At 32.7% G+C, this 16,935-nt stretch overlaps 2 protein-coding genes across 2 annotated transcripts in view; one reads left to right on the top strand and one right to left on the bottom strand.

Annotated features, from left to right (window-relative positions):
• Positions 1-6,975, bottom strand: part of LOC114338398 (protein king tubby 1) — a 61,367-nt gene extending 54,392 nt beyond the window's left edge. Inside the window, exons 1-5 of the mRNA XM_050645739.1 lie at positions 6,766-6,975; positions 6,572-6,698; positions 6,430-6,519; positions 2,971-3,125; positions 1,118-1,388 (exon numbers count right to left, since the gene is read on the bottom strand). Of these exons, the coding sequence (XP_050501696.1) occupies positions 1,118-1,388; positions 2,971-3,125; positions 6,430-6,519; positions 6,572-6,698; positions 6,766-6,807 (685 nt within the window). The 5' untranslated portion in view covers positions 6,808-6,975. The remainder of the gene's footprint in view (positions 1-1,117; positions 1,389-2,970; positions 3,126-6,429; positions 6,520-6,571; positions 6,699-6,765) is intronic.
• Positions 6,976-15,116: 8,141 nt separating this feature from the next.
• Positions 15,117-16,935, top strand: part of LOC114338395 (zinc finger protein 652-like) — a 90,221-nt gene continuing 88,402 nt past the window's right edge. Inside the window, exon 1 of the mRNA XM_028288986.2 lies at positions 15,117-15,445. Coding sequence (XP_028144787.1) covers positions 15,260-15,445 — 186 coding nt within the window. The 5' untranslated portion in view covers positions 15,117-15,259. The remainder of the gene's footprint in view (positions 15,446-16,935) is intronic.

Here is a 16,935-nt window from a genome sequence, read left to right as displayed (position 1 = left end):
ACTCATTACAGAGTCGTCGTCAACATAAAGATCTTTGCTTCTTATATAACTTAATTCATGGTCATAAATTCTGTACCTCACTCTTAAATAAAATTGTCTACGTGTACCTTCAAGAACCAACCGTTCTGTGACCACCTTCCACGAAGTCATTAATCGTACAAACTATGGTTCAAGTTCCTATCTCTGTAAAACTATTAAATTATCCAACAAATTATCTCCGCATATTGATTTCTTTATGAACGACTTTACTGCGTTTTCCACACAATTACATTTATATTTAACTTCATGTTCTAATTTCAAGACTGATTTGTCTATTACTATTATTGTCTTTGTTCTAAGATAAGTTGTATTTGTCAATTGCAAAATGTTTTAGATATTTAAATTTTTTACTTTATATTATAGGACTAGCTGTCAACTGTTAAATGAGAGCAAGTAATTTTATTTTTTTGTTGTTGTTTATTATGTATTTACCAACTTTGTACCTACTAGTACTAGATCTTATTTTGAATTGTTTTTATAATTTGTGTGACATTTTAATTGTATCATGTACTAATGGACTTCGGTCCGTCAATAAATAAATAAATAACGAAAAAGTGAAGAAAAACCCTTAAAATTGATATTTTCTTCAGAGAACTTCTGAATATCCGCTTTTTAATTTGACACTCAAATTTATTGTTTGTATAATAAATTTTATCAAAAATGATAAATAAATATTACTTAAACGTCAAATATGTCATATTATGTGTATCATATGTTTAACGTCAAATTGTGTTCGCCAAAAATTTCACGCGACTAGGCTAGGTGTCGCATCAGTCATGCACGGAGTGAATAGGTGGTATAATTCAAAGTTATAGCTTCGACGACATAGACCATTTTTATGTACGGCCCCAAAAATCGACTACTCACTACCCAAAAATAGACTACTTGGCAAAGATGCCAAGTAGTCTATCATCGTTTTGTGATAAAGTCCATGTTTCAGTCCCATTGTTATTGACTGCTTGTAACATACTGTCCTTTGTTTATACACAAAATTTACCTGTAAGTAAATAAATAAATTCAAAGGTTCAAATATGCTTAAATGTATTCAAACTGTATTAAAATACAGAAGACAACTTACCTACAAATGAGTCAGCACTTCGAGACAAATCAGTTGGATCAGTAGATATCAAATAATTACTTGTAGTACTCTTTTTCCTTTTCCTAGCTGCCAAAAGAAACACTTTCTTACCATAGTCTTTCTCTAGATGAAGGTAATAAGTTGGATATAACCCCCTATCCATTCCTTTCCTATCTCTCGTTATTCTACATTTGTATAGTACCTTGAGTTGGGCAGGTTGTAGGATAAACTTTTCTACATTACCTTCTATATCGCCTTCTACTTCAGAAGCCTAATAAAAAATGATTCGAAATTAATCGGTATTTAGAAAGTGATAATTATATAAATCAACAAGGAAAAGGTTTTCCTGTAGCTGGCTGTATACCATATATCACAAAAAATTTAAGTTAAATCCTTTATAAAGGGTATACTTATTAAAATTCCCTAAAAAGGGCTACATCACAAATGTAGAACTAGTTTTCGATCTGATTACAGATCATCATCAGTGCTGAACTGGATGCTCACATGCTAAGCCACCAAAATTAAAAATATTTGGGTAAAAACCCTTTAAAATTATACAGTCATGGAAACATTGACTAGAATTATTATAGTTAAGATGGATGTTTTAAATTGTTGCTCAACCATTCAAAATATGAGGTACCTAGCAGAACCTTAGAATGAATTCAACTCAAGTGATGGTGAAATGGTGCCTGGGGCCTAATCATGTGATATTTAAAACATCCATGTTAATTATAATAATTCTAGTCAATGTTTCCATGACTGTATAATTTTAAAAGATTTTTACCCAAATAAACTAAAAGTCAAATTACGCTTGTTTCACATTATAAGAATTTTGACGGTGCGATGGTTAAAATCTACATCTTTCTCCCTTCACCGCTTGAAACGTTCGGTAAAGGGAGAAAGATTCCATATGAATGCTCGAACCACTATGTAAATTTCAACCATCGTACGTTCAAAATTCTTATAGTGTGTTTCGAGCGTTAGGAATGCATGTCATAGATTTAACGACATCATAACCCACCAGTACAAACTTGACGACAAACAAATTCAACAAATTTTTCCACATATATTAGTTTTTTTGCTACCTTTAAGTTTGACAGGAAACCGCTGTTGCTGAATAAAAAACATGTCTACCAAAAAAGCTATAAGCTACACTGTTTCTCTTTTTATTTAAGAGTGTGAAACAAAGATAACTAACTGTAATATAAGTGTCAAAGTCATGTTGTAATATAGAAGGTTATGTAAGATTTTTGTTTATTTTTTTTTCTTCTTTTATGGCCTTTGGGAACTGTGTCCATTTGGCTAGCAATATTTCTTAAAATTAACGGCTAACTAATCCTACAATACAACAAAGCTATTACGAACCTAATCGACCAATCAAGGATAGGGAAGTGAAAGGGTTAAAAAAATAAACTGTTGTTATTTTATAAACTAAGTAAATAAATAAAATATAATTTGAAAACAATAATGTGACATTATATTTAACCTCCAATATTATGATAGACACCAGTTACCATTGACAATCTCTCATCAAATATGTCATATAAACTCATCACTAATTCTACCCAATGAAATGCTTAATAAAATAGGAATGGCATGTGGCATGTCAATTCTGCATTTGTGATGAAGCCCTTTTGGGGAAATTTAATAAATATACCTTTTACAAAAAATGATTTTACTTAAATTTTTTGTGATAATTACATAACATAATACAATTGATGTTCTTCTTATACCTACTGGAAGGTTTGAGGTGTCCTCTCTACTCGTTATTCTCTGCGAATATGATATTCTTTTGTGATAATTATATGATGAAAAATTAAAAAACATCTTATATATTATGTAATAAAACTTACCCCATTAGTATGATGTATAAAGTTTGGCTTGTCTGGAATTGGATTAATAGGCATGTTACCATTGTCATTTGGTGTAGAGGCTACAGGGGAAGATTCTTCATCTTCCACATCCATTAAGTCACTTGATGCATTGGTTAGGTCTTCTACCAATGTTCCTAAATAATAAGTACAAATAATTGAAAAAAAAACACAAAGTACAAAGAAAATGTTTGAGAATTAATTATTTATTTTAAATTATGAACCAAAATAGAAAACACTGACTATAATGCCTAAGACCTAAGAATCCAAAATCTAAATTAATAATAATATACTTTATAATCCTAAGAGGCTACATCAGTGCGTCATCAAATCAGAAAATGCCTTAAAGATTGCAGCTTAAATTTTAAATATTTTGTTGAGATATTTGGCAAATATATTCATAATATAGTAAAGAATGGCGGTACAGAGCCCAATTTGAGAAATATGTTAGTATGTGGAAATTACATACTCTATAATTAAATAAAATATTACAAAAAGGAGCCTGTACCGCCATTAAGAACAAAAAATACACTTTCTTGAAATAATTTTTTTTTTCTACGACCGTTTAATAACATGCTCATTATTCGCTATTTTTTCATAGACAATAGCACCCATTATTATGTACCCGTGAGTAATAATTCATTATTCACGGGCTGAAGTTACTCACGGGTTGAAGTTAGATTCAAGTGACGCATGCCACTTTTAATATTAATCGTATATAAACTGCAAATAAAATTACTTAAACTTGTTTATTTAATACAATAATTGAATGGTGGGCTACAACTATGTTGTAAGCGACAGAATTAAGATTATGCAGGAGATGGAAAAAACTTATTGACAAGTCATTTATGACAATACGGATACCAATATTGCGGTACGAAAAACTCGGGGAAGGTAAAATGTTTTTAGCCTGATTGAAAGATGCTCGCATTGGTCATTGGATATACAATAATATTGCATTAAAACCTCACTTTGACCCAATCTGTCGCTTACAACGTTGTTGTAGCCCACCATTCAATTATTGCAATTTATATCAATAATTAACTTCGAAAACTTTTTAAAGGAATTTTAACTGTAACAATTTCAGTATATTTTTTACGTTTATATCTTGTTTACTAAAAATTTTGACGTTTATCATTTATTTTAGTGACAGTGACATTAGCTCATTTTGTTTATGTTAATTGGAATTTATAACTAATATTGTGTTTATTTTTCAAGTTATACTGTATTAAATATGTCATAACATATTATGTATAGTTATATTATTATATTATATATAGTTAAATATAAATATACATTATAACTATTGAAATACGTCCACTGACAACAGCCATTTCCTATTTATTAGATTAATTGACAGTAGGTACAAATTTAAGCTTATAATTTTTCGGAAATGAACAGAACTAATATTGACTATTTCTAGTTGTATTTTTACAATAAATAATAATTTGGTAATAGTAGGCAACCAATTATTCAACCACGTACTAGGGGTAAATAGCATTTAGGTATTCTTGTAAATTAATATAATTTAAATCTCGAGTAGTTGATAATTAAATTATTTACTAATTAAAATAAAAAAGGTCGTAGAAAAAGTATAGTATTCTACTCGCATGTAATGGCTATTACTCACTCCGATGAATTACGACACTCGCCTATGGCTCGTGTCGCAAACTTCATCATCATGAGTAATAGCCATCATTACATGCTTGTTGAATAATATACTATTATCCCATGCCTAGATTTTCTGTCAGATTGGAACTACTAAAATTGATGATCTGTAACAAGAAATCGAAAATATTATAACTAATAACTGCGGTCAGTTTTTTAAGTGTAATAGCACAATTATTCTCTTATGGTGTATTCCACTAGTATACGACTGTTTTGGATTATCGTGACAACGAATATTTTAGTGTGCAACAAAAGAAGTACGAAAGTATTTTGCTCTAATAAATACTCCAATAAGCAACAATATAATTTGCAATTTACTTTCGTTCTTCATATTTTGCACAGTAAAATATTCGTTGTGGCGATAATCTAAGAGGGTCGTATATTCGTGGAATGGGGTATAACTGTTCTGTTATCTATATCGACATCTGTTCAGTGCAGTAGTGTATTATTTTCTAAGATGTTGGAATTCATTAGTGTTAATCCATAGGGAAGTAGTGTTTGTTCATAATTAATTAATTATATTTTTGTGTAATAGAACTATGTAAATTATCTGACTATTTAAAAAATATATAATTAATAATTGTGAGTTTTGTAGGTAAATACCTATACTGCCCTCCTAAGCCAAAAGGGCGTATCTCATTTTGCCATATTTTCGTAAAAGGTTTTTTAATAGGGTGTTTATACCAATACATATCAAATTTACTAAGCGAAACACACGTATCTCGAATGAAACAGCTTCAACAACGCGAGATATGTCTGTTTTGCTTAGTAAATTTGATGCATATTGGTATAAATACCATATTAAAAAACCTTTTACGAAAATATGGCAAAATGAGATACGCCCTTTTGGCTTAGGAGGGCAGTATATTTTACATAAAAATATTTCAAATTCTAATGAGAGTGTATATAAAGTTTTAGGAGGATTTTTATTCTAGAAATATAATAGGTAAATACTTTATAATTTAAATTTAAATAAAAAACCAAAATACACCCTTTTAATAAAATTTGCACCTACTTTGGTTTATTTTTATAAATATTTATTTACTGATAACAACGGTGTAATCAGGATGATCCTAAAGGGGGGGAGGGGGGTTACAACTGGTACTGGATGGTCTCTCGGGGGTATGGAACAGTAATGGTGTTAAGTGATAGAGCTCAAAGTACATCCAAATGGGGAGTTATAACCCCCAAAACCCCTTCCTGGTTACCCCTATGACTGATAATGAAATTTTTTTTTGTTAAGTACTTCCATTTAGCACGTCTATTAGTAGGTATATTGTCACAATATTGAGCCTTCATCTTAGTTAGTGTCAAATATATGTCAAATTCTGCCGACGCACTGTTGCCAAAGTTTCGCAGAACTTTCGAAAAAGGGTGTACTACTATCTCCCGAAGTAATATTGATGACGCCCTGATGTGGCCTCATAATGGTAAAAATTTGGAACTAAGTTTAGGTGAGATAAATCGCATTGGTATAATGAGATAAATCTCATTGGTAATAAAAGTTTATTTCTCATGAATAATAAAAACTATTAAAAACATGGGCAAAGTGCATGGGTACGTTTAGACAACCTTAGTGGCTGACTGTAAGCACAAAGGAGCTTAGTGGTTGTATTCAGCAGAAATAGAGATTGCTTAGTAAATTTCACAGTGGCTGACTTCCATCAAGGCATCTGAACACTACTGCTTACTCAGCTGTCCATCCGCTGAGGTTGTCTGAACGTACCCTATAGCTACATAATATCAATGTTCAAAACTAGTAACCTTACTTACCATCCATACTATCCACACTAGGCAAAATGGATATAACCTGATCTGGATTATTATCATTACTCATTGCGAACTGAAGAGGACCATCATAGCCTACAATTACATCATTAAACAAGAACTACTTTAATTTAAAAAATGGCTTTACCATGAAGATCTCTCCTATTGGAATTAACACTGTTTCTACTGTTTGCAGAATTATTCCGAATATCTGATACCTGTATCATGCCGGATGTAAGTCTTTTTTGCTTCATTTTCTGTTCCATGAGCTGTCGCTACAAATTTACAATTATTTTATTGTGTATCACTTCAAATACAATTAAAATCTGTGCCTCTTGTTACCTGTTGTTCCAATTTTTGATTGCGGACGTCCATTTCCAACATTCTGAGTATTAGTTTTATCAATCATTCACGTTGTACTGCTCCAATTCCATTTGTTGTTGATTGTTGTTACTCTTGGAGATAAAAGTTATCGATTTGTAGAATTTTTAGGTAAAAAAATAATTTCAATCCTATTTGTTTATGATTGTTGACAATGTTGACATGACCTCTGTAGAAGTAGAAGTAGAAAATGACAGATGAGAGTTAATGAGAGAAGCATGAAAATGGTATGAACACTGTTTGAATGGTTTGGCGCCAAACTGTAAATAGTATAAGAGCTGTGAGACATTTTTGAGTAGGTATTTTAGGCAACCTGAAAAATTGTCAGGTGATTCTTTTATGATAGCCGAATACAAAAATGCCGGTCTGGCTGAAGGATAGCGGTTATTTTCCCCAAAAATCCCCCCCAAATTTAAAAAAAGGGTACACATTTTTATTACAAAAAATATCATTGACGTAACTTTAAGTAAATTTAAATATTCAAATATAAAGGAAATTAACAGGCCAGGCGATTTGAGGGCGATTTTAACTCTGCAAGATCCTTGCATGGGCGCCCCAGGATTATTTTCAGGGGTGCATCTGAACTTCAGAAGATTTCATCTGAATCTGTACATACTGTTAACGAGTATAAAATATACAACTATACATGCATAGCTATGTACATTCCTTCCCGACAGGGAGGTGCAATTGTTATTTTGACAGGGTATTTTTTATATTAAAAATAAATATTCTAAAAAAGACAGGAATTTTTGGTGAAATCTTCCAACTGTCAGCTGATCAAACAAATTACACGTGCATGTAAATGAAAAGCGTTATAGGTAAGCAGCAGTGTGAGAAAGAGCGTATACCGATAGCTGTTTGCGTTCTCTGTTGTAGCTGAGCGAGTCCGTTCGCTCGAGAAAAATAACGTGACCTGGCGATTCCCATGTTGTTGTGCCTCGAAAGGTTAGAGTAATTATTATATATTATAGTTTTTTAAATGACTTTTTATTAATTTTGCACATATAATAGAAAAAGACAAATTTATTATTATAAATATACGTACAGGTAGAAAAGTATAAAACTAATAAAACTATAAACTAAATTAATTCTGTGTCCGAATATGGTATTTCTTCTTCAAACTCCTCATCTGAGCTTAAAAATTCATTCTCTTCTTCTTCGTCAGACTCCCCTCGAGACCCAGATTCCTCTTCTACACGATGTGTAAATAGTTGTAAGATGTATTTAGAATTAATTAAAAATTAATTAATGATTAATTAATTGAGTTAATACGTATACTCTCTCCTTTTATACGGAGTCGAAGCCTGGACAATCACGGGCGCATCTGAAAAAATCTTGCCATTGTTGAGATGTGGTGTTATCGAATAATGTAAAAAATATAATGGACACAAAACGTAACAAACACGGAAATATTAGGAAAGATGAAAAAGGCAAAAGAACTGCACTATGAAGGAAAGAAAAATGAGCTACTTTGGTCATATACTAAGAAATAAAAAAGGTGATGTGATTGGTTATATAAGGAAAAGTGCAAGAAAAAAGAGAACAGGGAAGACGATGCCTATCCTAGTTGAAAAATTTAAAGTAGTGGAGTGTAATCTAAATACAAAAAAAAATTAACTCAGTATATCACGAGCTGAGTATATCCATGATATTTTTTACATTACTCGATAACACCACATCTCAACAATGGCAAGATTTTTTTAGATGCGCCGGTGATTGTCCAGGCTTCGACTCCGTATAAAAGGAGAGAGAATACGTAGCAACTCAATTGATTAATCACTAATTAATTTTTAATTAATTCTAAATACATATTACAACTATTTACAGATCATGTAGAAGAGGAATCTGGGTCTCGAGGGGAGTCTGAAGAAGAAGAAAATAATGAATATTTGAGCTCAGATGAGGAGTTTGAAGAAGAAATAAAAGATTCGGACACAGAATTAATTTAGTTTATAGTTTTATACTTTTCTACCTGTACCTACCTATATTTATAATAATAAATTTGTCTTTTTCTATTATATTTGCAAAATTAATAAAAAGTTATTTAAAAAACTATAATATATAATTATTACTCTAACCTTTCGAGGCCCAACAACATGGGAATCGCCAGATCACGTTATTTTTCTCGAGCGAACGGACTCGTTTAGCTACAACAGAGAACGCAAACAGCTATCGGTATACGCTCTTTCCCACACTGCTGCTTACCTATAATGCTTTTCATTTACATGCACGTGTAATTTGTTTGATCAGCTGGCAGTTGGAAGATGTCACCAAAAAAATCCTGTCTTTTTTAGAATATTTATTTTTAATATTAAAAAATACCCTGTCAAAATAACAATTGCACCTCCCTGTCGGGAAGGAATGTACATAGCTATGCATGTATAGTTGTATATTTTATACTCGTTAACAGTATGTACAGATTCAGATGAAATCACAGCTCAGGAAGTTCAGATGCGCCCCTTGAAAATAATCCTGTGGCGCCCATGCAAGTATCTTGCAGAGTTAAAATCGCCCTCAAATCGCCTAACCTGTTTATTTCCTTTATATTTGAATATTTAAATTTACTTAAAGTCACGTCAATGATATTTTTTTGTAATAACAATTTGTACGCTTTTTTTAACTTTGGGGGGGATTTTTGGGGAAAATAACCGCTACGCTCCAGCCAGACCGGCATTTTTGTATTAGGCTATCATGGAAGAGTCACCTGTAAAATTTTCAGGTTGCCTAAAATACCTACTCAAAAATGTCTCACAGCTCTTGGACCAAAAGGTAAGCATAGAGAAATAAAAATGTTTTTATTAAGAAAAGTGAACGTATTTCAAGAAAGAAAGTAGTTTACAAAAAATACTATCCTTTTCTATTTGACTTTGCCAGATTGCACAAATTTTCTGTAGATATCAATTTTATGACCATTTACTTTATTTTTCACTGTTTAAATTTATTATTATGTCCACATTAATAAGTCGTGTTCTCACTAGTCACTATCAAATAATTTGACATTTGATCAAACCTGTATTCGAATACTTTGGAACTTTGGTTTAAGTGCTGGAGATATCTCGAGGACTTTCAGGAATCGAATACTCGTCGATTCATTTAAGAACCCCATCCCCATCACTTGTATAATCAATGACTAAATATCGATGGATGTTGTGGAAGAGCTCCTTTAGTTTGCGACTTATTATCGTGGGGCTAAAAACAATTTTGTATTTTTTATACTTTTTGTTTTAGGTATTCTGCAAAGAGTTTGCCAACAGTACCACACGTTGTGATCATAAAACAAGTTTTTGAATGCAATAAAGTGACGGATAAAATATTACGACAATTAAGGGGTCTAGATGCAAAACCGGACATTTCCATTTATTGGTCAAAATTAGTTGAATACACCTCTGTAATCTGTGATTAACGATCCATATATTAACAATTTGATAAAGAGCAAAATTGGACAGTTCCTAAATACCTAGTAGTAAGAATTGGTTCAGATGCAAAAGTGGATTTTTCCTCCAATTTGAGATAGGGAACAGTAAAGTTGTAAATTGTTTTATTTTAGTTTACTCGGAATGACATAAAGTGGAAATGTCCGGTTTTGAATCTAGACCCCTCAATTTCATACGGCTTTTTATAAGAATCCTGTCAAATCGGACCAAGATGCAATCATATAGAAATGCTGTTCAAGCATTACCGATTAAGAGAAAATTACCAAGGAACTTGACATTGCAGTACATGCATTTATTCGCAAACTTCAGTGTTCAGAACCACTATTGTCGAAGCCAAAGTTCTTAATATCCGAAAACTGTAACAGCACCGGAAAAAGAATCTTACTTCAGACATATTTTAAACATCGAATACAATTTAGGATTTGGCAGCCCTAATACAGATATATGTGCTCTACATGTCTACAACTACTAGAAAAAATAAACACAGAAAGATGAAAGGAAAAAGGATCAGTTCAGAGTAGAAAAAAGAGTTCACAGCTTGAGGGCAAAAGCTTTCTATTCGCTGCTCAAGACAGAGAAGAGGATGTGAAAATAATTTCTTATGATTGCCAAAAAACATTAACCTTCCTAAAGTGCCAGACCAATCGTGTTACTATATCTTTTTAATTTTACCATTTTGGAAGGAACTTCAAAGACGCCATAGTTTAATAAAAACAACGTTTTCGCAAACATTTGGACAGAGAACACTTTCTCAAAAAATTCTATTACTATTAATATATCATCTGCAGTGTGTATAACCACTAACCACCTAAACAAGACGGATCTCACCAATATCACTACCATTATAGACTGATCTCAGACGGCTGCGGAGGCCAGAAAAATTCCACGATAATCACGATGTGTTGAAAATGGTTCTTGGAACACCTTCTATGAAAACAGTAGAACTGGTGTTTCCAGTAACTGGTCACTCCTATCTTCCAGCAGATAGAGTGTTCGGAACTTCGTAAAATAGACACAATACTGAGTTAAAATCAGTAGGTATATCGATATTATTTCCCAGCAGGCAACTGTTGTAAAAGTAGACGAAGATTTCATCGTGTATCACTTCAAAAAGGAAGCCGAAACAATACTGAACCCCCCCTGAATATTTTCGGTCTGTACAATTTTTCTAGGTTTTCTGGACCATTTTGGACAAAAAAGGTCTTTTGTATTTTTTCCCTAAAGTTGATCGTTTTCGAGTTATAAGCAATTTAAAATTTGAAAAACGCGAATATATTGCCATTTTGAAATCAATGACTCGGTTAAAAATTATTATTATAAACATCAGAAAGTGGCCAAATCAAAGTTTAAAGCCTTACCTACCCTACGCCCTACATCATCCTAAAAAAAACTGTGTCATATTTATTACTAAGGTATTATTTTTAATTACTAACAATTAGCGCGTAAGATCGTATTGACGCGGCTGTAAATGTGAATGCGAGTAAGATTCACCATATTTACTGCCGGAATGGCATCTCTCTCGCACTCACATTGACGGCCGCCTAATACGTGCATGGCGCTCATTATTATTACTTAAAAATAACATCTTAGTAATAAAATAATTACATACAAAAATTTCTTCAGGATCTTGTAGGGGGCTTTAAACTTCGATTTAGTCACTTTCTGACTTTTATAATAACTTTTAATCGAGTTATTAAGCCTTGAAAATCGTCAATTTTCGTTTTTTTTTTCAATTTTAAATTGCTTATAACTCGAAAACGATCAACTTTAGAGAAAAATTATAACAGACCTTTTTTTGTCCAGAATCGTTTAAAACATCTAAAAAAATTTGTCCTGGCCAAAAATATTGATTTTTGCAATTTGATTAAAAAAATTGTTAAAAAAAATTTGGACCACTTTTCACGTGGGCGACTTCTTGAACTTTATTCTGGGATGTCTCACGAATGTGATTATGCAAAAAAATCTCATGGGAATATTTTCTCCAACGAACCCGCCGTTTTCGCCTTGTCTAACATTGATTTATTACAATGGACTTCCTAAGTCTTGACGTCACAAAATTGGGAGGAGCTTATATTTGGCTCCAAACAATTTTGTTTGTAATGTTAAACACTCATAAGGAATTTTTAATTTATTGTTTACGTAGTTTGTGTGACAAAATAAGACTTTTCATTTAGGTATTTAGTTAAAGAAACGTGCCAATTAAGAGATTTTTATTCGTTTTGGCTCAGGTGAGTTAATTTAATGCAATGATTAGAACGTAAACAGTGTTGAGGTTATGTTTATTTTCAATCACTAAGGAATAAAAACCACCTGAGCAAAAACGAATAAAAATCTCTTAATTAATACGTTTCTTTAACAAAATACGTAAATGAAGTCTTATTTTGCCACACAAAGCACATAAATGAAAAATGTCTTATGACCATTTAACCTTACAATCAAAATTGTTTGGAGCCAATATAAGCTCCTCCCAATTTTGTGACATTTGTGACGTCAGACTTAGGCTGTCCATTAAGTTTGAAACATCTGAATATAAATAGTTCTGCTTGCCTTCCCTTAATACAGTTGAGTCCGCGAGTCTTTACCCGTGCGTCATTAATACCTGGCGAGATAAAACACATACTTTTTATTTAGCATCTTCCACGCATGAAATTAATGGGCGCGTTCACCAGATGCAAACGTTGGCAATCAGTTTGCGCTTTATGGTTCTGAACGACTTGCTAACGTCAAACATGTTTGGAAAGCGGTCGCCATTTTTGCAAACATAAGATAAAATTTAAGTTGAACTTTGCAAACGTGTTGAAATATGGCGGGAATTTAAATTGTATATATTGTAAAATATATTGATAAGGGTTTTATATATAAAATAAAGGCTACTGAAGACATTCTGCTACGTTATTATCTATTAAATAAATTTTCTTTTTTCCTTTAATAAAAAAAATAAATTCAAAAACGTATTTATTGAGAAAATTTATTTTAGGTTACGTTCAAACCAAGCAAGCAAAATGTCAAATTTTAACCTAAACAACCAACCGTTCAGTTCGCTGTCAACAAGTTTAGAATCAAAGCGCAAACATTTGTGAATGTGTTTGCATCTGGTGAACGCAGTCATTGACAAACGAGCTGCCGCCTGCTATTAAGTAAAGACACATGTTATTTTTATGAACGATTTAGACTCAGTGCATTGAAAAGAGATAGGTACAAAGAAAGACGATTGGGGATGTCTTCACATATTTTAAGTACAATTTCTGACGTTTTGGTTTGTTTACTTTTGTGGCTGTCAGTTTGTTGAATTTTTATTTTGTCGAATTTTTGCATTTTGAAGTTTTTTATAGTATACAAACAGTTGTTTTCACAACTAATTTTATATTGGAGTTAGAAATTTTGTAATAAGTTTATGTTATTTTACGATAAATTTTGACGACGTACAAAGCTAACCTCATGCTTGACACAGTTGAATGCTTGTGTTTAAGGTTCCGCCAAAGTGAATAAAATAACGAAAAGAAAATATGTTATCGAATTTTTTTATAAATTGTTTATTTATTTATTAATCAATGATAATAAAATAATTTATTAAGTTACTTCAAAGGTAGCTGTAATTATGCACCAAAATTTTAAAGCAAAACTTAAATTTGACATTCTATTTATTTGATAACGTCAAATTTTATACTATAACCCGTGATCGGAATAATATCCACGTGCCGTTGCGCTTAGTAAATTTCCGACTTATTTCGTAGGCTTTAAATGATGACGCACGGGTAAAAACTCGCGGACTCAACATTATATTTTTCTATCAAACAAATGCTAAACATATCAAAATAGCGTGTACATACCAAAATATACAGTCACTGCGCGTGCTAAATAATGAAGTCACTGGCTTGATGAAGTTTAATTCGCGTGTACTTAACTTTTTTATTTGCGTACACGTTAGCGTGTACCAAGACCATTGACATAATGCCGCGTCCCACCATCAAATAATTTGATCAAACTGGTTTGAGCAAACTGAAAGTGGCAGTTAGTGACGTCACATCCTGAGTGTTCATTGTGGATAATAATGAAAAATTTTAATTTTAAATAAAGTACAAACAAGTTAGACAACTCAATACACAAAATTTTATCAAACTGTGAGAGCACAGATTTTTAGAATTTCAAAAAACTGCAATTGTGACGTCACTTTGACGTACTTCCTCAAGTACGTCAAGTTCAAACTGTTTGATCAAATTATTAATTTGATGGTGAGACGCGGCCTTGACGTACTTCCGGAGTTTGCTCAAACTGTTTGATCAAATTATTTGATGGTGAGACGCGGACTATATTAAGCCTAGACTCGGCATACTCCCCAAAAAAGCGTAACGCGGAAACAGCATGGAAACAGTCGATCGGTGGTCTATCTATCTCTTTTAACCAAACGATTACGCGCCTGTGACTGACACAGATGGCTAGACCACTCAAGGCCCCGTCTCACCATCAAATAATTGACAGTTATTTGATCAAACTTGACAGTCAAACTTGACTAGTGACACAAACTATACATACTAACTGTCACTTTGTGTCACTAACTGTCAAGTTTGATCAAATAACTGTCAATTATTTGATGGTGAGACGGGGCCTTCAAATCCTATGTCGGCGTTACACCTCGATGCATTGAGTTGAGTGGCATATCCGCATATCCTTAGCCAAGTCTATTCTCTTTACATGCTCTTTACATGTCTCTGACCTAGACACAGCGATAAAAACCATATAAAACCTCAAAATATTTAAATATGTGATTATTTTTCCCCATCGCCCCTACAATTTATTTAATGAAACCAAAAAAGTTATTCGAATTTGTTTTGTGAATTGAAAAAATGGAAAAGAAGAATCATAACCTTAAAAACCTTGTTTTGATGTTTTGTTTGTTTGTTTTTTGCGGAAACGGTTTTTTGGCGGTTTAAGATTTAAGAAAGAGTTCTTTATAGTTGTTTTTAGTACATAAGTGATATAAAACTAAATTTAATTGAGAATAACTGCAAAAATAATTCAAAATGCCTAGAATATCATCAAATGGAAAGATTCCCTTAAAAGAGAAACTATACCAAATGTATATAAATGGAGAGCATCGAGACATAGAAATATTACTACAAGATGGAGTAACCAAAGCTCATTGCCTTATTCTGGCTGCTGAAAGTCCAGTAATTTACAAAATGGTAGAACACCAAACAACAGATCTGGTAATTTATGAGCAATATTTATTCCTGATACTAATATTTAAATCATCATCATCAATGGTGCTACAGCCCTATCAAAGAGCCTCGACCTTCCCAAGTCTAGTACGCCAGTCAGTTCTATCTATTATTTCTATTTCCCAGAGGTTGTGATATAAGGATTCTTCTAGGAGGGTTGTTCTGCTGTGATCCTGCTAGATGTCCTGCTCATCTTAGTCTTCCTATTCTTATAAGAGATACTACGTCTTTTCCTCCAAATTTTTGTTTATATCTGTGGTATACCTCGTGGTTGTACCTCCTCCTTCAAACACCATTTTCACAGATGCCATCGAATATTCCTCTCAGGATCCTCGCAGATTTTCATCTGCCTTGGATATGGTCCATGCCTCTGATCCATATGTCAACACTGGTTGTATAAGGGTTTTGTATATGGTTATTTTTGTTTTTTGGCTTAAGTTTCTGCTTCTCATATGTCTACTCAGTCCAAAATAGCATTTGTTTGCTAGGATTATCCTTCGCTTGATTTCTTCCTTCATGACGTTCTCCTTGGTGATTAGGGAGCCTAAGTATATGAATTGGTGCACTACTTCAAAGGTAGAGTTATCAGCCGTGAATTGGTTACCGCACTAATATTAAAATATTTTAAAGAAACTTACTGTGTTTGGCAAGTATAACTTGCTATTCTTCTTCTTATGTCGACTATTTAGACATCAGCCACTCCCAACTCCTTCATCAATCTCTATCCTGAGCAATTAAACTTCCAATTTGTTCTGGCTCTTCATTTTGAATCATCTACCCATCTCATCTTTGGTCTTCTTTTTGGTAGTTTACCTTCGTAAGGTCCCAAATGTATTGTAGTGTTTTAAGTTGGTTTTGTTGTCAAGCGGAGTGGCCTGCGAAGTTCCATTTGAGATTGGCAATTTTTGTTGTTATATCCTCAATTTTTGTTTTTGATCTTAGGGACTGTTCAAGTACAGTAGAGCATCGATTATTCGAACGTCGATCAACCGAACGACCGGTTATCCGAACTCCCGACTCCCGCGCCCCTCACTTGAGAACTGAGAAAGCTTTAGTAATTAACGCTTAAAATATCTTCAATTTTCTTCAATTGTGTATCCAAAAATATGTTGTTGCAAAGACTGCACTTTTTTGTTTAATTGCTATTTGTCATTATCAAGGTATAAACAAATATACAGTTATATAAATATGGTTTTTATTCACTTGTGGATAAATATGTATGACAATCTCAATTTAGTTTGATTATCCAAACAAATCAGTTTTCCGAACACCCATGTCCCCCAATTAGTTTGGATAATCGACGCTCTACTGTATTACATAACGCAGGTTGGGGGGGGGGGGGGTCATCAAAAATCTCCAAAGATTGCATTACGTAATAGTTACAGTGTGTTACGTAGAGGGAAGGGGGGGTTAAAAATCTTCAAAAATCACGTTAATACTCGAACCCTCCCTTACCCAGTCATTTGTCTTTTTATCTG

This window comes from Diabrotica virgifera, chromosome 3 (genome assembly GCF_917563875.1).
Source record: "Diabrotica virgifera virgifera chromosome 3, PGI_DIABVI_V3a".
In the NCBI taxonomy this organism is placed as follows: Eukaryota; Metazoa; Arthropoda; class Insecta; order Coleoptera; family Chrysomelidae; genus Diabrotica; species Diabrotica virgifera.
This window is presented reverse-complemented; position numbering and strand designations above follow the sequence as displayed.